General features: G+C 39.2%; 1 protein-coding gene across 2 annotated transcripts in view; it reads left to right on the forward strand.

Moving 5' to 3' along the window:
- The window catches only part of ESF1 (ESF1 nucleolar pre-rRNA processing protein homolog), a 63,434-nt gene that overhangs the window by 18,448 nt on the left and 20,284 nt on the right, over nucleotides 1-24,702 (forward strand). For both annotated transcript variants that reach the window (XM_008173612.4, XM_008173614.3), the window contains 3 exons: nucleotides 10,361-10,522; nucleotides 19,534-19,655; nucleotides 22,390-22,480. In XM_008173612.4, coding sequence (XP_008171834.2) covers nucleotides 10,361-10,522; nucleotides 19,534-19,655; nucleotides 22,390-22,480 — 375 coding nt within the window. The remainder of the gene's footprint in view (nucleotides 1-10,360; nucleotides 10,523-19,533; nucleotides 19,656-22,389; nucleotides 22,481-24,702) is intronic.

A 24,702-nucleotide genomic window follows, 5' to 3' on the forward strand; every position in this document is an offset into this window, starting at 1 on the left:
AGATGACCTCTCTAAAATAAATATTAATGTATAAAATATTGTGTATTCATGAAACAACCTTCTCTTCCCCTGAAAAACTGTCTAATATCCATTTAACAGGCATATTGTAACAACTTGCATATTATAATAACTATATTACTGGTATTACACTCTACAGACTTGCTGTCTGCTTCTCTTCTGTATGATGAACAGTTTAATTATTAGACTGGTTTGAATGGGTCCCCCCCTCCCCAATCTCCAGCCTCTGAGTATAGTGAAATGAATGAAGGTAGATGTGTGGTCTGTGTTTGGAAAGTGAGGTCTTTATCTTGGAGTAGGAATATGACTAGGGTGGTTAGCAGGGCAGATTGTTTTTGGACTTTTTTGGCTTTGGAATAGTGGATGGGTGGGCGAAAGGTGTTTGTCTCCTGATCACAGCTGTGTGATTAACTTGAGGAGGGTGGATTCTCTGGTCCTTATATAGAGGATAAGAGGAAGATGTGGGGATTTCTGGCTAATAGGTGGTGAAGTAGAGCTACATGCTTTGGATGAGGAGTGATTTAAAAGTTTGTAGTCCATACTTCAATTATATCTATAGCACATGTAAGAGGGTTTCTGGTAGCATGGTGGGAATCAGTGTGGAGATCTAAAGTTGTTTTTTGGAATCACATTTTTAGATAGAAAAAATAGTTTTCCCTGAATACTGAGAGGTCCACATATATTTTCCTTAATGAGACTTTTTATATTTTAAGTACACTAAATCATAACTAAGTATGACCCCAAACTATTCAAATTTGTAACTTTAATTCTTTTTAGTGTCAGTTATCTTCCCATAAAGTTTGAATCACCAGCAGAGAATTTGATTGCTGCAGTTATTGTTAGGCAGGAAAAATCTTTACCAAGATCTGTACTATTTCTAGTCTGTCTGATTATAAGATTATTTTTCTCAAGTGTGCAGTGAATTCACGAGCCTCGTTGCAGTCTATGTTCAATCCTCATTAAAGGAAAAGAGATGTTATTGTTAGTTACTGTTTTTTCTGATATTTTTAAAAAGGAGCTGGATGTACAGTGTCTTTCAGTTCTTTCAGGAACCTAGCCTTGTAAAACTGTACAATTGTGGATGTACTTGCCCCTTCAAAACCTTTTAGAGAGTATTATCTTGTATTACCAGCTCAATTGAACATGAAGGGGTATTTTTAATATATTTTCAAAGTTAATGAAATGGAAGTGCTGTGATTATATATTTTGGGTTTTTGTTACTAGGCACTCCTGCATGTTAGTGACATAATGTAGTGATACTGTCTTTCAATCAGTTTTCAGTTCTCTCAGCTTTCTTCAGGGTGTAAGGAAAATGCAATATAACTTTAGTAAATCCTCTGGTATATATTAGTCAACATGTTGTCATTTATAGATTCCTAAATTCCCAAATTTGCTCTCCCTCCATATGAACTTTATGTAACCTTACCACCACTTTACTTACCATAAAGTAAATTGGAAGGAATGTAAAATATCTTGAAGCTTTGGTCAATTCTTTCAAATAGTTTTAAAAACTGATCTGGGACATTTGCACTGTATTAAAGGAAGCTAATAGTCAGAGATGAGTTACAGGAACATACAGTAGAGATCTTTCCATCTTGTTTCAAGGAATTGCTCCAGGTCTTTTACTCAGAGCCTAGGGAATTCATCTGGCAGCAACCCCTGCTTGGCAATATCTTGCCAAGAATAATGCCCATTTAGTCTTCATTTTATTTACGAATGAATTTTTAAAACGCATTGCTAAGAACTCTTTCTTTTCTTTGTCTATAGAAACTTTACTCAGGTGTCTCAGAGCAGTAGGGAAGGGCAAGTTAGTTATTTAACAAATAGTCTAATTTTTCTTGAAAGATTCCAGGTGTGCAATGAGAGGTAGTGCATATGGTGGGGGTGATGGTGGAAATGGACCTTCACAGTGAGTGACCCAATATCTTAGAGTTTCAAAAAGTTCTGTTACTGGAGTGGGGGAAAAAAATTGAACTGTCATCACATTTGCCAGTACATTTTCAACATGGGAAGATCTTGCTTCTAATTCTGTTTTTAACAATAAGCTTTTAAAGGAAAGAAATACATTGCTATTTCTTTAACATGTTCCTGATGTTTTATTCATTGACTTGTTGGATAGAATCCTGTCATGTATCCCATATTATTATTGTGGCACTAAGCACAAACAGAAAAAATGAATTTCAGCTGTTTGAATGGAAATGTAAAAGTGTGATAGGGTGGAAAGAATGTTAGGCACTTTTTTATTTTATATTTTTTAACTTATAAAAGTATTTTATTTATAAATAGTGTTTCTTTTACCCCATCCTAGTCTGCTTTTATATGGAATTTTTAAAGTAAAAATGTCTCCCATGGCTGTTGGCAGTACTGTCATAAAACAGTTTTGTAATGTCAAGCATTTCAGTGACCTGGTATGTTGTGGTTCATAGCACAAAATATCTCCATTATTTTGCTTCTGTATTTTTCTTTATTTGAGGTAATTTGTTCCAGTCACTAAGCCTTTGTACTGTGAGTTAAAATCTAGCGCTTAATTGCTATTTTGGGCAGGAACCACAATGATCAGTTTGGATATTTTTAAGGACACTCCAAATTAGGCACTGTTACCCGGAGTTTTCTGAACCCAAAACTATGGTAACTAGTCTTTTGTTTTCCAGGTGGTTTCAAAACATAAATCAGTGGGGACACAGCTCCTCCATCTGATAAGTGATTGGTACCCAAAAAGCCTTGTTTTTATTGAGTTTAAAGCACACATCTGAAATACCCCAGATATAGTTACCCAAATTCTGAGATGATATCAGGTGGTCAGCAGCAGGTTTCTAGTGGCCAGCCTTCCTCCTTACTGCTGGGGAGTTGGATGTCAGTCTCTTAACTGGTTGAAATCTCTTTCTGAACTTCTCCAAATTACACACTGTAATTAATCTCTTTTATAGGTTGCTCAAAACAAAGCACATAACTCACAGTAACCCCTAGTGGGCTAACAATTTCCCTAACATCAGCAAATAACTCATAATTCTACTTATCAGCAAAGCAACTCCAAGTTAAAAAAAAACAAAACAAATCTCATAGTCATAGACATGCAGGTCCAAGTTCATGAATCTGTCATTTTATCTATCCTTATTAGCAACACTGCAGCTGTTCTGTCTGTTTAGGTAAAGGCCAAACTATTCCTGACTATGTGGTGGTCTCGCTTTTAGTTAATGTGTCTGAGCATGTAAAATGGCTGCGGTTATGTCAACTCCAGTTCTCTCGTAACCATGTGATTTGTGTAGTTAATTCTAGTTCTGTCATTTTATACCTCACTAGAGATAAGAAAATATTCTCTTGTCCTCTCATCCTCCTGCTTAATTCTTTCAAACTAATTAATAGATCAAAACAGACTACCATAGAAAGAAGTTATGAGCCTAATCCCATATTGTACGCATAAGTCTCTGCATGGGTGGACTTCTGTGGAGAGCCCATTGACTACAGCAGGGATCTGCACAGGGAATGGAGTCTACTGCAATATTTGTGCTTAATATGATGGAGGCAAAGGATTTGTTTTGTGCTCTGTCACCAATGACAGATGTGCGCAAATATAGATGATGATTATCAGTAGCACTGAAGAGTGAATGCAACTCTTTTTAATCTACAAATTTTAATGTTATTGATAATTATATTTAAAAAATAAAATCCAGACAATTTCCTTTCTCTGCCTATTTTCAGCTTGAAAATCCTTATGAATCAATAAACTTTGTTTAGCCCTTTAAATTTGAGGGTAACATTTACATTCTATTTTTACTTTTAGAAATACTGAAGTTATAAATGGGGTTTTGTCATAGATTAAAATACAGTACACCCAACTTTTTATAAATGAGCAGTTGCAAAAGAAACTATACACACATTTGTATGTATTTACACTTTTTCCTTCCATACTTGCTAGATTCAACTGGACAATGATATACAACAAAATTGGATTAATGTGTCATTTGACAATGTATATTTCTGAACTGTATTAAAGAGGAGCTTATTTATGTTGGCTCCCTACCACTATATCTACTAGGGTTGCCCTAGCAGTTCCCAGGCGTACAGAGTCTGGTGTGCTGTTGTTCCTGCTGCTTTGACAGTAGTAGTGTGGGCTCACCTCTTTAGAATGTTCATGTTCAGTTACTTTGGCATGCTGCCAACATCTGCCAGAGGCAAAGCAAGTGATGGGAATTAATGACTTTACCAGTTTATAAACCAGCTGAACCTAGATGGAATTACATCTGACAAAGGAATGGCACTTTTCTAACCTGAGTTTCCTTGTGAAATTACTGAGGCTTGCTGCAAACAGTAAAGGCATTAGATCTTTGCAACAAAACAAAAAAAGTTTGCAGGAATTTTTATAAATGGAAAGTGTTAGCCTAAATATAAGGTTCACTACTAACTCCTATAATAAATTCAGACAAAAATCTATAGACTAAACTACTAGGCATTTATTAGTTTTTAATCTAAATGCAATACAAGACAAGGTGGAGCCAGTCCATAACAAAAATGTTTTCACTATTCCATTGTAAGGAGGGAGGTGAGCACTTGTATTTAGGAGTTCGTATTTTGGTGGTTTATAAACCCTTCTTAACAAAGGCTTTTTTGAAAAGGTATACCATATATTTGGACCTGAACCTCTTCTGTTAAGGCTCGCCTTAGTTCCTTGCATCTGATAATCTAAAATTGATTCTCTTGTTCCCTACTTTTTTTCTTTCTGAATTAAGGGTATTTTAAGTTATGAACAGGGTCCGTGAACCAAGGAGACTTACTTTTGGGACATATGTGTCCATCTCTTGATGTTCAAAATGGTCACTGAGTTCAGGAGAACTTTCATTTCAGTAGAGCTTCATGCAGAAGAATGACAAGATATGACCTTTTATATGTTATTTTTAGGGCCCTACCAATTTCCCGGCCGTGAAATGCATCACAGACGGTGAAATAAGCCCTTCCCCGTGAAATCCGATGCCTCCTTGTTCCTAGGAGTGCCTCAGCAAAGAGGGCTCCTAGCTCCTGCTGGGCAGGGGAGGGACAGGACTTGTCCATCTCCTGCACAGCTGCTCTGGGGGAAGACTGGGGGAGACCAGACCCACCTCCGGGTGCCTCCCTCTGCTTCAGGACACTCTCTGGGACTGGGCAGCAGCCCCAGAGGTTCCTGCAGTTGTAGGAGACTTGTGGAGTTGTTTCCAATCTTCCCTGTGTTGCTGGGAGCTCCCCAGCAAAGGGGGCTCCTGGCTCTGGCTGTGGAGGGACAGGACTTCACCCCAGAACCTTACTGACTTGCACTGGTCAGAAGCCTGACTGGTGTAAGCTCATTTCTTAGTTCACCACTCTGACAAAAGGGTAGTGGACATGCGATAGCTCTTGTTAACCTGAGCTGAGATTTCCCAAGCACTTCAAACAAAAACACACTGTTTTAGATAAAAAAATAAAACAGATTTATTAACTACAGACAGATAAATTTTAAATGATTATAAATAGCAGGCATAGAGATCTAAGTTGGGGGTACCTAAGAGAGAAAAATAAATGCACAGTTTAAATTCTAACTTTAACAGACTAAGCAAGATTTGAATCAAACAATTTCTAACATTAACAGATATTAGACAGCTTACAGTTCCTCAATACACAGACTGGATCCCTTCCATCATTGGACCAATCTCTCTGGTTCCAAGTCTTTATCTCCAGACAGTCTTCCAGCTGTTGAGATGGTGTGGGCAGGGAGGGAGAGAGGCCAGCTGCTAGAAAGATCCTTGCTGTGTTATGGGTTAATCTGCCTCCATGGTGTATATGCCTTCTCTGAGAAGTCTCTGGGATAGTGGATTCTTTTCTTAATGGGCCATTAAGGCCCGTCTGGCCCTCCTTTGTTGCAGCTGAAAGGCTGGCTGTGGGCTTCTCCTAACGTGTTTCAGTAACACAGAAAGCAATACTTTGTAACTTCACATGCAAAGGTAGTACATCCAATTCAGCAGGATATTAATATTCAGTAGATCAAGACTTTTAAAATGCTACTTCAGAAGGCATACTTTGTACAAAACATATCATAATCATGACGACAGTGGTGAATATGGAGGTTCCAGGGTGCTAGATCGAGGTACAGAGTGTCACAGGGGAGTGTGTGTGTGTTGTGTCAGCATGTTGTCTCTTTCAGCAGAGCATTCACCGGCCTGAACGCTTGTTCAGCCAGTAGCAACCACTCCTGAGCCAGAGGCTGGTGCACAGGCAGGTGTTTTCCTGTCCACCCACTGCAGCTCAGCGGAGAGCAGGTACACCAGCGGGGGGAAGGGGACACTGTGACATCAGCCCACCCTCACCTCCCCCACCCCCAACTCTGTGCAGGACAGCAGAGCAGAAGGCTCCAGATCCGCAGCAACTTGACTTTTAAGTGGGGCTGCGCTAGTTAACCCACGCAGCCCATCCTGTCCGCCTGCCGCCGCGGTCCTAGTGCGGGGGGGAGCAGCATTCCGCATTAATATTTTGATTCCGTCTGCATTCTCGTTAAGGCAGATTTCATAGGGCCCGAATTAAATTATTTCACTTTGGACACCAATCAAGTATCTGTGAGGGATGGGACGTGAGGTCTAGTGCTGTGATGGCAAACATTTTGTGCATTACATGCCAAGAAATTGCAAACGTCGTATTTTCATCACATGACATACCAGAGGGGAAGAGCTAGCGGTCACGGGATTCCTGCTGTTGCATTTTGGCAGTCAGCTATTCATTAAAGGCTTGTATTTTCTTTACAGTGTTGTGTTGTTCTACCTATATAATCTGATAGTTAAGTTCTGATGTCAGAGTTGGCAGTTAATTGTTGAAGATAGTTAACACAAGTACGTTGAACCAAATGGGTCATCAGCAAAGCTACAGCTAGTTTTTCATAGGAAGAAAAAAAGAATCTGGCAGTGTTTTCCAAGCTCTCAAAAACTGTTTTCAGGAGTTTTTCTTCAGTCCTTCCATGCTCAGTATTTGCCAGCTGAGAATTGAAGTCAACAAACTTTGTTTTTCAGATAGCATTCTACTGGAATGCAGTGAGCTGCCTCGCAATCTAGCCACTCAGGATCTGTGTAGTAGAGTCCTTAACACTTTTTGTGTGGCGGTCTGAATTGTAACTTCTTTTCTATCTGTCAGAACTTAAACTATCCTGCATAAGTTTCCAGTGACTTCTCAATTGTATCTGATTGGTAAATTTCTATGATGTTGCCCAGGATATCCATGAAAGTTGCTGAATTTTCCAGATGTTTTCTCAACAAAGGGAAGTATTTTAGGTTTCCGTCATCCAAGTCTTGAATGTTTCCAGCTTTTTTTAATAAGTTTTGATGTCAAACGTGATGTTTGCTGTCATTCCGAATCTTGAAGTTTTATATTTGGCTCATGGGCATGTTGAGTGAGGCCAGCAAAAAGCATCGAGTCACTTTGCTATTGCCAGTTCAGAATAAGCTTGTCCCTTTTGATCTAAGAATAAACTGACTTCTTCCAAACATTCCATGATTCCAAGTATATGGCCTTAATTTAATCATCTGACACTGCTATAAATCAGCAGTCCTGCATGTTGAGACTCTCTACTTCTAAATGTTTAACTTGCTTAGTTAAGAGCTCTTAAAATGATAGAATTCACAACTTGAACCACTGCTCTGGAAATATCTTTCTTTGACGTTCCTGCCTATATCAACAGATGAATCAATTCCACACACTAATGGCCAATCGTACAAAAGAATTTACATTGGTACTGTCATCTAAACAAAATCAGAATATATCTACCGTTTTTTAGTCCAATTTTCAATTGCTTACTTATTTTGATTCATATGTTAGAACTTTTGTCTTTAATTGTCTTTCTGTGCAAGGCAATTCTCTATTTCACTTTTGGTCTAAAACCTTTGAACAAACTATTGGCACAAAAAAACATTGTCTCCTTAATCACAGTCAGAAAGTGGTTTATCATGCTGTGCAGTACAGCATGACACTTGAAAACTAGCAGCAAGACCGTTTGAACTATGAACAGACTTTGCGCACACATTCAGCTGATTCTGGCCTCCCGACAGCTTTTGTCAAATGTTCTTTTTGTTCTCTAAGCTAACGAAGATTCTTACAGATTGTTTGAAAGTGATGTTGAACATTGACTGTTTTAGAAATTGTGCACTCTGAGCTAAGAAAACACAATTCTTTGCCATTTGAAAGTGGAAAGTCTCTTCCATTACCATGACTGTTTAATTTTACCTTCTTGGGTAACATTCTTTGAAAAATCAACAAAACCAAAACACTCAGCATTCAGATTTTGACATTGGTTTGGATACTAAAGTTTACCTTCATCAGCGGAACCAAGTACTGGAAGAGAATTGACTCATGAATGATTCTCTCAGACATAGGCCTAGTGCTAAAAATCAGTAACCAATGTAAAATTTAAAGGCAGCCTCTTTGACCATGAGGACACTCTCTTTCAACACAATAGAGCTGTCCATCCTCCATGCCCCCAAGTAAGAATTTGCCTTCCCCCCCCCCCCCCCCCCGAATTCAGGGCTCCAGGCGCGCACACAAGAATTTCCCTTGCTTCCTAAGCAGACACCCCTCTCCTGGCCCCTTTCCAGAGTGAATGTACCTTTACCATTAGCAGGGTTCTCAGAGATTAGTTTCTAGCTGCTTCTAGACGAAGAAAACAGCAGCCAAGTTAAGGGTCTGCTTTGCCTGCAGTCCTCCCAACCTGGGGAACAACACTTCTTGGTGTGAACAGTAGAAGAGTAGAGCAACAGCATCAGTTTCATGATCTCTAGCCTTAAAGTAAAGAGCTGCTGCAGCACTCTATCCTGTGTGTTAACCCTTCCACTTGAATAGCAGGCAGACAGTGATGCTAATCTGCAAATATTGACCATGCTACCCATCAGATTTGCCTCTGCAGGGAAGTGCAGCTTAAACGGGGAGGGATAGCTCAGTGGTTTGAGCATTGGCCTGCTAAACCCAGGGTTGTGAGTTCAGTCCTTGAGGGGGCCACTTAGGGATCTGGGGCAAAATCAGTACTTGGTCCTGCTAGTGAAGGCAAGGGGCTGGACTCAATGACCTTTTGGGATCCCTTCCAGTTCTATGAGATAGCTATATCTCCATATACACCTCTACCCCGATATAACACGAATTTGGATATAATGTGGTAAAGCAGCGCTCTCCGGTGGATCAAAGCAAGTGCGATACAATGCGGTTTCACTATAACGTGGTAAGATTTTTTGGCTCCCGAGAACAGCGCTCTATCGGGGTAGAGGTGTATTATTATCAAAGTCACTGCACAAGTAACTGCAGCGTTTTAAAAATGTTGTGGATGTCTAAAATCTCAGGGTTTTCTAAAAATCATAAATCGAATTGTAACTCTTTTGGTACACTCTGTGTACAAAATAATCCCCCACAATACCATTACAGTACTTATGCCCATTGAGCAATCACAACTAACACTTCCTGCACAATACATTTCAGCACTCAGATAACTAGAGTCCGCAAACTGAGATAGGGGAAAGCCTGTTGCTAAAAATTAGTAGCCAATGCCATGTAAAATTTCAAGGAGAGACTCTGAGCACACAATGCCACATCCTGGCCAAATAATAATGGCACCACAGAGTCCCAAAATGTGTGGCATGGAGGAGTGTGACCAGGGAAGTGTGACAAATCACACGGTAGCGCATTTGACTTGCTGTATGTTGCATATGGGGAAAGGCTCACTTTAAACCTATGAAGTTCTAGAACGTATATATTTGTTTCCTATTCTTGCGTATTTATTTGTATATGCACGTCAGGTAAAATAGGTACATTGCTTTTGGCTCCCTGACTTGTCAGTGTCTTGAAGTCACTGATGTAGTGAATTGAGCAAAGAGCTATACGCTAGGAACTCCTGACTTCCAGTTCTGGCTCCCTTCTGTAGCTCTGGGCATGTCATTTAAAATTGAGGAGACAAACAAAAGTTAAGAAAGTAGGCATTAGTATTTATCTGCCTCACAGGAATATTGTGGTGATTGTTTAGTTAGCATTTATACTGCATTTTACATTTTCAAAGTGCTTTACCACTACTAAGTATTGATTTTTATAGTTAGTAATATGTTGTGATGGTTTCAGAAACTAGTGATCGATAGTAGGAGTGAAGAACTCTGCACCCTATCATTAGTTCCTTCTGCCATCCAGTTTTCCTGTATCCTCTCAGTTTTTCTTATATAGTCTTTTAAAGCGAGGAATTGATTCATAGTGATGAGAAGGATTGTCCAGACTGTTCTACCAGAAATCATTTGCTTATCTTATCTGTGTTGCCTTCAATTATTCATTCATAATCTCCTGAGATTTTCCACAATAGCTTTAGTGTTTGTCTTTTTTTTTTTAGGTGGTGATGTAGCCCAGGAAACAGAAGATGACAAACCCAAGAAAAGCCAGAAGGATGATGAAGAACAAATTGCCAGATACAGAGAACTCTTGCAGAGTATCCAAGAAAAAGAGAAGAAACGGGAAGAAAATGATATGGAAATGGAGATTAAATGGGTTCCAGGTAAATTTATCTGGCACTTCAGCGGTTTCTTTTTTCTTTTCTCGCTTGGAAAAATTTGCGGTATTTTTACTGGCCCGTTTATTGAGGTATAGCATGAAGCATGGGATTTGTAGCAATTGAAACTATAAACAGTGTTTTGTTATTTCTTAGCATTAAAAATCCAGATGGGTTATAGTGAGGAAAATGAAAGTAAACAATGATTGAGCACAATTCCTCAGCTGTAGTGTTGTTTGTCTAGTTTGTGCCTCTTGCCAGTTTTTCTTACGTGTTTGCTGTTTCATTCTTCTTGTAGATTTTTCTCAAATAGCTTTGTATGCCTTAGAATCATAACTTGTTCACGCGTTTGAAAATGGAAAATATGGTATCTTTTTCCATAATCTAAAATTTGGGAAGAATAAAAAAAATCTTGTTTGCTATAATGCTGATTTTTCCCTCTGAATATCCATTATTTTATTAATGTTTAGCAACAACTTTTAGCCAGTCTGGGTAGTAAAATATTAAACCTTAAAAGTAACTGGTCCAGGGTAGAATATAACTATTTATGGCCTGCATCTCAAACCAATATAATTTTGAGGGTGGTAAGAAATATTTTGACAGTTGGTTTTAAGGAGAAAATGAAAGCTGTTTAAAAAGCTGATCAGAGGTTTGGAATGTAGGAAGTAGTCCTGGCACAGGTGAGGCTATCAGTGCTTGATAAATTAATTTTATAATGTGGTTCAACTAAATTAAGATTTCTGCTTCAATGCAGAAAGAAAAAACCCTACAGTAATGTTGCAAACTGACTGAGTGTACTATGAACCTGCCTTTAATCCCCTTTAAAAGGTAACCTGGCTTTTCTGTCATCATGTAAGTCTCTTTTAAAATTATACCTCCCACCCTAATCTGAGCGGTATAGAGAGACAATTTTTAATTAAGGCAGAAATTGTGAATTTATGGAAGTTAAGGAAATTCAAGGTTTCCTTAAGCAACTAGAAGGGTAGTACAGGGATTTCAGGAACTTGAAATGGAGGAGACAACAAAATTGTAAAACACTAAGATTTCTGGGACCACAGGAGGATGGGTATTGAAAGAAGCCTGAACCTCCAATGAAACTGTAAGTGGGAAAGGAGCAATAGCTTTAAAGGGAGTCCGTAATATGAGAAGCTGCTAAAAAAAGGCATTGTGTGGGGTTTTTAGACTTCTTGTTAGTGACTTTCCAGATCAGATTATTTTCTCATTTTGCAAGTAAAAAGACAATGTTACTATAAGTCAGCCCTGCAAAACTCAACATGACATTTAAAAACCAAGTTGTGTTTTCTGCCTTTTGCATCATCACCAGTACTAGACTTTGCAGGCCGGTTTCCGTTCTGCTTATACTTGTGCAGTCCCATTGAATATAAATGAAGATAGGACCTGACTCACTGTCAACAGAATTATTTAATGTGTGAGTCAGAGTAGAATCCATCTCCCTCTTCCATAGTTGTATTAGTATATAGGAGTACAAGCAGAAATAATAAATAGCAAAATTTATTTTTGTAACTCAGAGATTCAGATGCGAGTCTGAATACACTCTGGAATCATTTCTGCTTAATAAGTGCAACCTCTATTATATTGCTTTTTCGCCCATAATCTGAATTCATTGCCTGAGAAGTTTCTGAAGTATAAAATAATAAATGCACAAGTAAAGGTCTTCTTTTGAAAGTATAAGTTGGTAAATACAGAAAATGTCCATGAATTTTCCTTGTGTTTGATAACTTCAATTACTCTGACATAAATTCTCCCTATGTTTACCTTTAATAATGTACATACCTACCTACAGTTAATTAAGATGAAGGGCTTAATGGCGCATCTGAATTATCATGTTATAATTCCACTGTCCACAGAGTGTCAGTATGTGCATACATGTAGTTGCTACATCATGAATGGCTTTTAATTCATTGGGGCATCAAGCATCCAAATGAGCTGAACATTTTTATGCATCGGTAACTATTATATCATTTTCACAAAGATTTCCACAAAGACCTTCAGACCCAGGAGTATTAGAAACCACAATGGAAACTGCTTGAATGTGTTCTATCTATAGAATATAGACAAGGCATTGTTTTTTAAGTAGCTAAAGCTACCCGTTTTGTTTTTAAAATTTTATTTTTGAAACATCTCAAGGCATACACACAATTCTAAAATCCTTAACAGGTAACTGAGCTGTGGTACATGGGTTGTAATATCTGCAGTTCCATGTAGAAAATTATCTTGTAAAAAACACGTGAGTTATTTCTGATAATTACAAAAATCCAAATAAATTAATATGGGGACTTTATAACTATGAATTTTGAGTTAACCCTTTGCTGGAGCACTAGGGAAAGCTGTTTTGAGGGTGAAAAAGAGTACCTGTAGGGATAGAGGAATTAATGAGACTGACACCAAAGGGGAGAGCTCTCTAGTTACTTTGAAGCAAAGAAGCTGAAGCTGTCTGTGGAAAATTGGTAGGACAGGAAGAGTAAGAAGGATCCTTTGCAAGACACAGTTACAGGGCTCTGAACCATGTATTATACAAGATTAACCTTCAGTCTGGCCTTTCTTGATATGTATTATGCTAGTCTTTATTTACATAATTGCATACTGTCTTTCTTGCCTCATTCAATGCACAAGATGAATGGTGCTCAGTGAATAAGTGGATATGCAGTATTTTGTTTATTAGAGCATAAGCTTTCGAGGACTACAGCCCACTTCTTCGGATGCATATAGAATTCTATATGCATCCGAAGAAGTGGGCTGTAGTCCACGAAAGCTTATGCTCTAATAAATTTGTTAGTCTCTAAGGTGCCACAAGTACTCCTGTTCTTCTTTTTGCGGATACAGACTAACACGGCTGCTACTCTGAAACCTGTCAGTATTTTGTTTGATCCTCATTCAGTCTGTGCCCACAAGCCTTATTTAACACACACCATCTAAACCCTGCACTAAGTAAAATACTGAGTTCCTCATGGGCTTTCCTGTTATTCTGTCACAAGATAGCCCTTTATGTTCAACACCCAGGTCCTGTAGACTTCAGTTGCCATTGTGAGCACTCAGCACTTGTGCAAATCTGACTCCAGGTGTCTCAGATTGGGCACCCAGAAAATGAGGAACACAGTTAGTGGTTAGCTGCAGCAGTATTGGTTTACATGACGTGCCTGGCACTACAGGGATAGAATCCAGTTCTCCAACGGGCATTCAACCGCTTTAACTGTACGGCCATCTTTTTTTCTTCCTGCAGTCCCTTGCTTCATTCACTGCACATCTTCCAACTTCTGCAACAAATGAAGCAGGGATCCTACAGACGACAGTCTCATTCACTATATAGCGCTGATTTATACCCTGAGCACTATCCATCCTGTGCACTGAATGATGCACAAGAGGGTCAAATTAAGATTACACTGGCATTTCAGCACTTTGAGCGCTTGACTTTACAATCTTGAATGTTTTAATACAGGTTTTTGGATGCAGTTAACTTAAAAAAATCCCGAAAAACCCATATTAACACCCACTTGGGTCATCAACAGAGTTGGGATCTTTAGAAACACAGCACAGTTTCTCTACTATTTGAGCTAATGAAGTAACTGATAGCAGTAGTAGACTTCTATTTTGTCTGTGGACCACTAGAAGGGATGAGGCACTTACTTTGCCCATGGGTTTCAAAGCTATTTGCTGATAAAAGTGGACTGTTGAGACTTTGGAATTCTTTTTTTAATTTTAAATCCTGGAAGGGAGCATATCTAGTGGTTATCAACACTTCTGCTCCAGCGTCCTCTTTTCCTATCCATCTGCCTCCTAGCTCTGACACCCCCCCCCCCCCCCCCCCGCTCCTATCCATCTGCTTCCAGGCTTTTGTTCCTGTTCTCCTTCTCCTCATTGTCCTGTTGCATTAGGCTGTTTCCTCCTTCATGTTGTCTGGGCACCACCAGTGGAACTACGGGGTGTATAGGAGATATTATCTGTCTGCTCTGAGTTCTAGGGCCTGGTACCATAGTAGCCCCCAGGTGCCAGGAGGAGCAATTACAGAGGAAGTCCTGCCTTGTAGGATGGAGAATGCTCCATCATTTTTGAGGGATGGTCCCTGCACAGTGTTTTTGCATGTAGAAGCGGTGGGGATGATGCATGCTCTGTGCATATGGAAAAATGGTTTTCATAGCTCCAACAATGGAACTATGACAGTTTTCAGTCACCATGTTACTTTAATTCTGAACTAGTCAGGAAATCTTAAGTTTTGTTCCTATATTTCTATTGCCAAACCTTGCTGTTATCTAAGATCTATTATTGTACTGTAGGATGCTTTTTGTAAAAGCATCTTAATAACCAGATGTTTAAAATAAAAAGAAAATTATAAGAGACTAATGTAGAAAGACTTTAAATGGAAAGTCTGAGATTTGAATTAATTTAAAAATTTAAGCTTTGGCACAACTTTTCACACACAGTTGTAGCAAGCATATTTTGTGAATGATTCAGTTATCTTTGAATCATTATCATTTAAACATAAATCCAATACCAGAACAAATCAATTAGATTTGGTTCCAATTTTTTAAGCACTGTTTCTTTTAGGCACAAAATGAGGGATTGTATTGAAGTGTCTGTTCATCTGTTTTCCTAGAGTCATATTGGATTCAAGCAATAATTACCTTAGGCAGAGTTTGCCATCCCTCAAAGTTTTACACACTCCCATAGAAGGTTTCTGTGCTTTAGACTTTATACATGTGGCAGACTACAATCATTTTCTTAATATCATTTTCAAATACTTCCCAGCTTCACATTTTTCACTTAATTTGAAATAGTCATCCTTTGGGAAGAGTGAAAATGTGAATATTAAACAGGCATTAAAACAAAACTTTAAAAATTACTAGTTTTCATCCTAAATAAAAGTAAGTTTAATCTCCTAAACTGCAGAGAACCCCCGCCATATGTTGTTGGCAGAATTATATGGCATGAGATAGCGTTTTTCGTTTTTGATCTTTGAAGGGGGTGTATGTGGCTCATTCTGTATTCTTGGTTAATGTGCTCTTTGAATGAGGTATTCCTGCCTCATGCCATGCACAAAAGTATGCACTACACCCGGCAAACTAGAGCTCTGCAGTTCTTTATACTGAATATCTTTAGGTAGTAATAATGGTCCCGTCCCTTAATACTTGGTCTTTTGAGAAGTGAGATTAAATCTACCTAGTGATGCAGGATAACCCCCAAGGTCTCTGGGAAAACATTAAGTATTTTTTATCTTTAGAGCTTAGACAAAACAAAACAAAAACAATCTGATATCAGTCATGCTATTAGGCAGTCTCCTCTGAGGAGTCCCTGGAGGATGCATCCTGTTTTACATAAGACTTCCTCGTTTTGGTCTACTCTTCCTTTAGGTATGAAAAAGCCCTCCTAGGTGTTTACTGATGGTTCTCTATATCCTTGTCAGAATATTTCTGTCAGACATTCCTTTCAGCTACTTGCAACAAGGGTTTCACATTGACAAGGCATATATCAAGATTCTTCCTTCATCTCGCTACATGAAATGAATTTGCTGGTTTGGATTCCCTAGAATGGAGAAATGTTTTCCTTTTTCCTCTACTCTCACTTCAGGTCTAATAAAGATATTTTTCTAGTTTGGGCTGTTATTGTCCCCCATTCTAGCAAAATTTAAATAAGATTGAAGGGCATCTAGCATATCATGTTGTTTTAAAACCTGATTGAAGACTTAAGGAATTTGCACATTTTGTTTTCAATAATTTGCAAACATCTTGTTCACAACCTTCTCAGTGGAGATCCCCAGGAGCCAATCCTTCCGTCTTTGCAGACCCTTATTCCTCAGTGAAGTCCCCGGTAAAACAGTATCTCCAAACCCCCTCCCCCCCACTTCTTTTTTTTTTTAATCTGTGGAAGTTACCCTGGCTTTTCTTCATATTTAGAAAAAAGTATTTTGGGACATTAAAAAAAAAAGAATTCTGACCAGCCCTACTTTTTACAGTCTGAGAAGTAGCTTACCTGGATTTGGTCCCAGTGCTCACATGTCATGTTCTCGGGCCTTTTCTACTGCACACTTCAGTTGCATCCCACTGTTTCTCACCACTTTTTAGTGGTTGGTCACTGCTCATTTATTTGGCAGCGTAGAGAGTTACTTTCAAGCAGATAATGAAGATTCCCCCTCCTCCCTCCCCCCCCCATTTTTTTTTTCTTTTTTTTTTTCGTGGCTTTCATTTTGGGACGGTTAAGTGACAAAACAATATTGTGGTTCATTTACTTCATTTGTGGATCCCTATTTTCAATTACGTAGGTGAGGTGGTCTGCAGATCAGCTCTTGACTCTGTCCAGATTATAATAGTGCTACCTAAAGAAGACCATTTCTTTTTCCTTCTATAGTCATAAGCTTTCTGACTACTTAGAAATACATTTTTATTCTTGGGATGTGGTCTGGACATTCGTTTCTAAACCTTTCTAAACTGGGAAGGAAGTTTAATGCTTTTCTTGTGGTATTTGGCAGTCTCAGGAAAGGGCTATATTATTCTCCAAGTCCTGCTTTGCCAGATGGATTAAATGATTCCATTTTCTAGGCAGATAAATCAGCAATCTGGTAACCTCCTTTGAGATTGAGCCTCATTCTGCTGGTGATGCAACACGTTTCTCTATCCATAATCAGCCCTCTTCAGAGAGAATGTGTGAAGTCACTAGCTGACCATCAATGTTTTTTTCTAAGCATTACAAAATTTAGTTGCTCTTACCTTTTGGATACAATTTTTGGGGAACAGAGGAGTCTATTCTCAATGCATTTCAGGAAGAAGATGTGTATTGTTGAAAACAATTAAGTATATTTGTGTATCTATAAAAATATTCTGGTTTGATAGGGCTTTTCAGTGGTCTTATTTTTCTGACTTATAATAACCTATCTATTTCTCTGAGTTGTAGTGACTGTCTAAGTACTTGTTCACTATTTTATTACCCTGTTTCTGTGTTTGGTTGGATGATGGTCACTGCTTGTTACTTCCCATTAGTCCCGTTACTTCTGCAGTAAGATAAGTCTCCTTCATCACACAATCCTCACTCCTCCTCAGAGCAGATGGAAAAATAGTATCTGCTCATGTAATTAAAGAGCATATCAAATCATACACACAGAGGGGCTGAATTAAGATTGCAGCCTCAGTTTTCTGGCATTTCTTAACTTTAGAGTGCTTGATGTTGCAACTTTACACACAAAAACACCTGTTAAAAGAACATTTTAATATGTATACAATTTAGTCATTCATTTGGGCAAAACTCTGGAGATGGCAATATTCAGTTTAGTCTAAAAGCTGCCCATGGCAAAAGGTAGTACATATATAGCTTGTAGCTGAGGAATGTGTGTTTAATTAAATGTTTCTTTTAAAGTTCAGAAGTTTATGCACTTGTTTTTAGGAAGGGTTAGTCATACTTAAGACTGTCTAATTGCTTAATCTTTTTAATCCTTTCATGACTAGAAAGGTTTTGAACAAGTAGATTACACTTCTGCGCTGCATGCTTTCCTGGGAGCCCCGTGAAGCTTGTCATTGGCTGTGAAAGGGAAGAGGAAATTTCCTTCAACAAAACATTTAGCCTGATATCGAACTTCTTCCAATTGTTGACAGCTCAGGAAATGCGAACTTGGTTATTTCTCCTAGAGTACACACCTGACAAAAGGACATTGGAGAGATGAAGATCTAAGTTAATGGTCTGATAATTACAGCTCCCCAGGGATGTAGAGGGAGGGGATGGTAGATTACCCATGTCCTTTGATCTTTCAGTTCATAGAGAAGCTAAATATTAAGAAGTACTTCCGGTAATTGATAATCTTAAATAAATAAGAGGATAATATATTTAGCTAGTTTCAAATAGTCAGACATCAAGGTGTTTGTTTAAGAAAATGTTTTGTGAATTTAAAACTTAGACTTTTTTTAGAGAAAGTGGGTTTTTTGTAAAATCAAAGGATGTCACTAATACACAATGCGTATTCCAGTATTTCAGAGCAATTTTAAGATAACTAAATAGTAATATCTATATCTATTTTTCCTTCTGTTGCTATCCATCAGATTATATTGTTTGTAGTACAAACCCAAACATCATAACGTTTTTCCTGCATGGGATGCATACACGTAATTCTTTTTAATTTAAAGTTGAACTTGGGGGACACAACTGAACATGAATCCCACAAGCTTGTGTATTCCCTAACGAGCTAACCACTCAGAAATCCTTAACTTTATTTACATTTAAATGTACTTCCCTTTTCTCTTAACATCTCACTTCATGTGAAACCCCCTACATTTTAAATTTTACCTTTTTTTCATTATAGAATTGTAGGATGACATAGAATTAAAATGCCGAGGAATTTTAAATTTGTTTCCTGTATTTTGCTGGAGAGGCACAATAATTGAAGGGAAAATATAAATATTAAAATCCCTGTGAGCTTCCTAATGAAGCATACTACTGGAAGGCATTCCGTGAAATGGGCCGCACTGGGAGATAGACCTAGGTTCTAACCTCAGTTTTAACGCTTGTAATGTTGGGCAAATCACTTAATCTTTCAGTGCTTCGTTTCCCTCCTTTTTCCTCTCCGAAATCCGTATTAATTTTGTGAAAACTAATTAATATTAGTGAACCACTTCGAAGTCCTCAGAAGGAGGACACAGGTTACTGTAGCTCTAAGAATGTGACACTTGTAGACTGAGTTAGGGGAGAGAAGGCAGTCCAGGGAATCTCTGTGCCGAGGACTGGGTATTGCCGCGCTCGTTCTCTAGACATCTGCACAACTTACCACTAAGGTGCCAGGAGGTTTGCTTTTTAAGCATGAAGTGGGAGGATTTGTACAGCAAGCTGACCTTTCCCCTCCATACATTGCCTTGATTTGACAGTTGATATTTGTGCAATTGCATGGATCAAAAGATAGTAAATATTTCCCTTTGGATCAGGGCTTTGATGATGAGAAGATACTGGAGGGTTTTTTTAAGAGGATGAAATAACTTGTGAGCAAAATAAGTTTGCCTGTTCATTTGTTTTTTATTTTGCCATAGGACTGAAAGAAACTGCTGAAGAGATGGTTAAAAGCAAGTTGGAAGGAAAGGATAAACTAACTCCATGGGAACAATTTTTAGAAAACAAGAAAGAGAAAAGAAAACTGAAAAAGAAAAGAAAGGTGAGTATGCTCTGATCACTCACATTTTTAATTAAAACCTATAACCGTCCTATTTTGCCTTGAATTAAATACAAAGGAGTTACAGCTTTTAGAATGATTTTGGGGACTGATAGTGTGGTGTGCCTTCATTTAGAGAGACTGTTTACAAGTAACTTAAAAATCTAGAGAGTTAGAAGGATGTTCAGGGTAGTACTAGTCATAACAGGCTTGCACATATTTTCATCTGTCTTTGGCAGCCAAAGTAAATATCATTATAAATGTGTGTGATTAAAGGAAAATAAACGTACACCTACCAAGAAAACTACCTTTTGATCTTAGAGTTTTGTTACACTCTGGAATGTTTAAGTGGCTATCATATTTGTTGCTAAAATATGATTGGATAATAAGGCTTCTGATTAGGATGCACAAAATTCAGTCTCCCAAAGTTCTAGCAGCATAAACCTTTTGAATGGCACTGAAGAGTTGCTCAGAGATCAACTGGATGTGTACACTTGAGGGATATTTCTGTGTATGAATGACAAAATGGAATTGCTTTCATACTACTGGTCTTTCTACCCTGCTTCTTTTTTGCCTTTTCATTTACCAAAGGAATTTGTGAATTGATTCCTGTGGTGGTAACACATGAAGGTTAGGGAGCCTTTTTTTTTTTTTTTAAACATGCTGCCTAATCCTCCCTATATTTTCTGTCTTCATCCTGAATCAGCCCCAGTATCACAAATGTGGTTTCCCCATAATGCCTCCTGCTGGTCAAGGGTGGCCCTGCTGATGCTCCCTGCCTTGGTTTACAAGGTGTGTCAGCCTGTCAGGAACAGGGTAGCCCATGTCATATGCTTGGCGTCAGTCTTTAAACAGTTAAATAATAACAAAGTCAGAAGTAGGCTGACTGTATCTTTAAGCAAACAAATAGAAAAGGCAACTGATTGGTTGCAGTGCTTTAAGCAAAGGCCCTTACTTGGACCTGGGGTTCTGGAGTAGCACTGAGGAGCATCTCCTTTGTCCTAATCGCATCCAGCACTTACCCCAGAAGAAGCAAGCAAGCCTTCTTAACTGGCCTGCTGCCTCACTGTTGGTCAGTGTCTCCTCTTGGCCCTTCTGGGCCTGTGGAGGACTAAGGGCTTGTCTATACTGTCAATTTACAGCGCTGCAACTTTCTCGCTCAGGGGTGTGAAAAAACATCCCTCTGAGCGCAGCAAGTTTCAGTGCTGTAAAGCGCGAGTGTAGACAGTGCACCAGCGCTGGGAGCCAAGCCCCTTGTGGAGGTGGTTTGTTTAGACCACTGGAAGAGCTCTCTCTCCCAGTGCTCTGCCACGAGTATACAAGGCACATTAAAGTGCTGCCGTGGCAGCACTTTAGCGTTGCCAGTGTAGACTAGCCCTATGTCTTGTAGGAAGCCCGGCCTAAGTAAGTGTTCTTTAAGCAGGGGGTGTCAGGGGTTTAATGCTCCAGCAGAAGGCAGTGAAGGCCTGATAGACCCCTATCACATCGAGATAACAGATTAATTAAAATAACTTGTGTGACTTTGTTAATGTATTTGTCCATTCTCTAAGCCAGTGTTTCCCAAACTTGGGACGCCACTTGTGTAGGGAAAGCCCCTGGTGGGCCGGGCCGGTTTGTTTACCTGCCGCGTCCGCAGGTCCGGCCGATCGCGGCTCCCACTGGCTGCGGTTCGCCGCTCCAGGCCAATGGGAGCGGACCTGTAAACAAACTGGCCCGGCCTGCCGGGGGCTTTCCCTACACAAGCGGCGTCCCAAGTTTGGGCAACACTGCTCTAAGCAAAGTTACAAATAACATTTGATCAGTAACTGCTAAAAACTTCTGAAAGCAAATTGGCTTCTTGTGTTAAATAGTGTTTCTAGAGGCTACAGCAACTCTTGCTAGTGTAAGACTCTCATTTACCCTGACTAAAATCGACAGGGTAATGGTTCACGTGCTGGAGGCTAGGTGTTCTAAGGAAAAGGTCCTCATTGAACTTGCTTCCCTTATAAGTTTAAACCCACATTTGATAAACTTCAGGGCACAGTCTAAAGCTATTTACCCGCACTTTTGCCTAAGGAAGGTTTTTGTGGAGGACATTTGTTAGTTGACTATTCCTATTTTAAATAGGACCAGAACACTTTATGAATCTCCCAGTAAGTGCGGTGAACTTGTTTTTTATATGCCAAGTTTATATTTTTTGCTTGTGGAATACAGGCAATCGTGAAGCAGGAGTGATTGAGCAGCTGTGTTTTTTTTGGCAGTGACTTCAACCTGGATGTTTGAGAACTGTCTTTTGTAGAGAAGAAAGGATATATTATCTCCTTGGTAGTTCATAAACATGCTGTGCATACTGTCCACTCTTCTGGGTGCAATGATTTTACTCATTGTTCATCTCATTGAATCATTAACTTGAAAAATATTGTGTGTGGATACGGAGAACCAGAAATTTTCTTCTGATCCTATACTTAATTGGAATGTTTATACAGTTTATATTCTATGGACGTAAAAGACTTCTTCAAATGTGTAAATTATTCTGCTTTTTGTGTACATAGTAAGATTTATAGTTCAGTGGTTATATACAGATTTAAAATTGTTTATTTACGTTCACCTTAGTTCACAATTTATGGCATGTTTCTGATCTATGTCATTCAAGTTGTGAATTAGTAGCAGCTACCAGAAGTTATGTTTCATTTAGATGAAACTTCTCTATTAGTTGCATATTAAATGGAAATGGCAAAATCACTGGTTTTTGTTATAGGCAACTGCCAAAGAAGAATTGAATGAAGATGAATTTCCATCTGACGTTGACTTGAATGACCCATACTTTGCTGAGGAACTTGGGAAAACAGGTTGGTTAATAAAAGTAATTTTCACTTGTTTAAATTAATGTACTCTTCTTTAAATAACAAGCTATAGAAATAGAGAAGTATAAAAATAAGGCTCAGTTGCCAGGGTTTGTGTGTGGAATTAGTGATAGCATGTGCCTCTTGGCCTGGACTGTGTGGAATATCAGGAAGATATTTCTCCCAGTACTTTCAGCAGTGACCATCAACTGGTCATTGCCAGAAAGTGGCTATGTGGGCGCCAGACCTACCAGCTGGTCCCCTAAACGTACGATGGGAAGAAGAAAGAACCTAGTTGCCCTTGAAAGCCGAAGAAGTTTTACCCTATGTATAAACAGAATCACAGGGTTGAACAACTTTGGTGGGCCCCCTTGGAGGTTTGGATAATTGAGCTAAGTATATCAAGTTTTATGTACGTTTCCCGACTGAATTTGAGCTCATACCCTGAAAGTTTTTAGGCACCAACTGGGAGTGCATCTGTGCATAAGGTGTGAATGATGACCAGGAGCCAGAAGTTATGGCAGTCATCGGACCCTTCAGTTTTTTTTGGTTTTAGAGGGAAATGGGAACTGAAAAAACAAGAATGTTTCAAGACCTCAGAACATGCATGATTGTTAAAATTGGTGGGGATTCAAGTGTCTTTATTTTGGGTGAACTGTTCCCCCTCTTTACTCTGTCTGCTGCACCTTGATGTGGCTGCCGGTCCCAACCCTGGATAAAGTGGGGAGGGTTGAGTGCAAGGATAACTGTCACAGTTGAGGGCGAGAGCAACTGCACCTGGATTTCCCCTCAGTGGTCCAACCAGGGCACCTACTCTCTGGCTTTCACCACTGCAGACATTGCCTTTCCTGGGTGGAGACCCAGGTCTCCCTCCCTTCTAACTGGAGTATTTCCAGGCTGCACAGTTTCCCCCTGCCTTCACCATGTTGCTCCTGGCAGAGACAGACTTCTTGTTTGCTGTCACCTGCTTGCTTTCTCTTCAGAGATGGTTAACACTATGACTGCCCAAGTCATAAATACCACGCAGCTCTTTTTATGCAAACCTGTTTTATTCTTAAGGTAAATGCACTAGAGAGCACATATTGAAAACAATAAAAGAACCTATGCATGCTAATAAGCATACCAGAGATCACCCAAAACCTAACATGGACTCTGGCAGGAGCAGTCCTTCAATACCCCACCCAAGGAGTTTCCTTGTGGTTCCAGTTCATCACAGCTTCAGCTCAAAGCAAGCACACAGTCTTATGGGCCTTTATAGGCCCAGTCATTATAGCTCTTCCCTAAGGATTAAGGCCCTCAGTGGACATGGGGACTTATGCATTTGCTGGACCAGGAAGAAGGCCCTGAGGCTGTTTAAAACAGAGGTTTATCCAAAAATCCTTTGTTGGTCGTGGCCCTGGAGCATCCAGTTTGAACTAGTATGTGCATACCTTTGTAGAGAGTGGCTTCAATGTGCTAATAATTGGAGGAATTACATTAGCATTCCTATCCTCTTGGAGGAGTTGCATACAATTCCCCAATAACATATACACATTTGCATTTTTAATACAATGGATGGATCCCAAAGGTATTCACCCTAATTCAGGAAGATTTAAACTAATTCAATAAAGTTTATCTTAATAAGGTTTGTCCAGGATTTTACAGGATATTGTCAGTCTGTCACACTAACCATCTAGACTTGTAAAAAACCAACCCCATTGGTTATGGGAATGGAACCAGGCTACCGTTCCGGTAAAAATGGCTGCTCAGGAGAGAACACTGCCGACCCCAGGTGGAAACAGCAGCAAATGACAGAAACAGATGGAAGAGTTTCTGCCCTGTGCACCAATATTGGTGAAGGAAGGCTGTAAATGTTTCACCTCTCTTAATTCTGAGGTTGGTTTTCATTGTGCCTTGCTGATGACATAACTGCAGTGGTCACTTAAAGGTAGTATGCTTCAGGAAGTTGCCTTTCAGAAAAAAACCCAGGTGTGTATTGGATTAATAGGATAGCAAGCCATCTGCTATCCATTAGGTTGTTGGTAAATGTTTATACCAGTGTAGAGTGATTTCCTGCGAACAGACTAATGGCGTAAGGCTTTTATTTTATGCATAAATCAGTCACATTGTTTCTTTATCTTTGTTGCAATATTTTTAAACTTCATAATCTGTACAAAATACCACTTTTTTGTAGATGTTACACACACACTAGAGTTCCATGCTTTAATCAGACATGGCAAACAACTGCG

This window comes from Chrysemys picta, chromosome 3 (genome assembly GCF_011386835.1).
Source record: "Chrysemys picta bellii isolate R12L10 chromosome 3, ASM1138683v2, whole genome shotgun sequence".
Lineage (NCBI taxonomy): Eukaryota > Metazoa > Chordata > Testudines > Emydidae > Chrysemys > Chrysemys picta.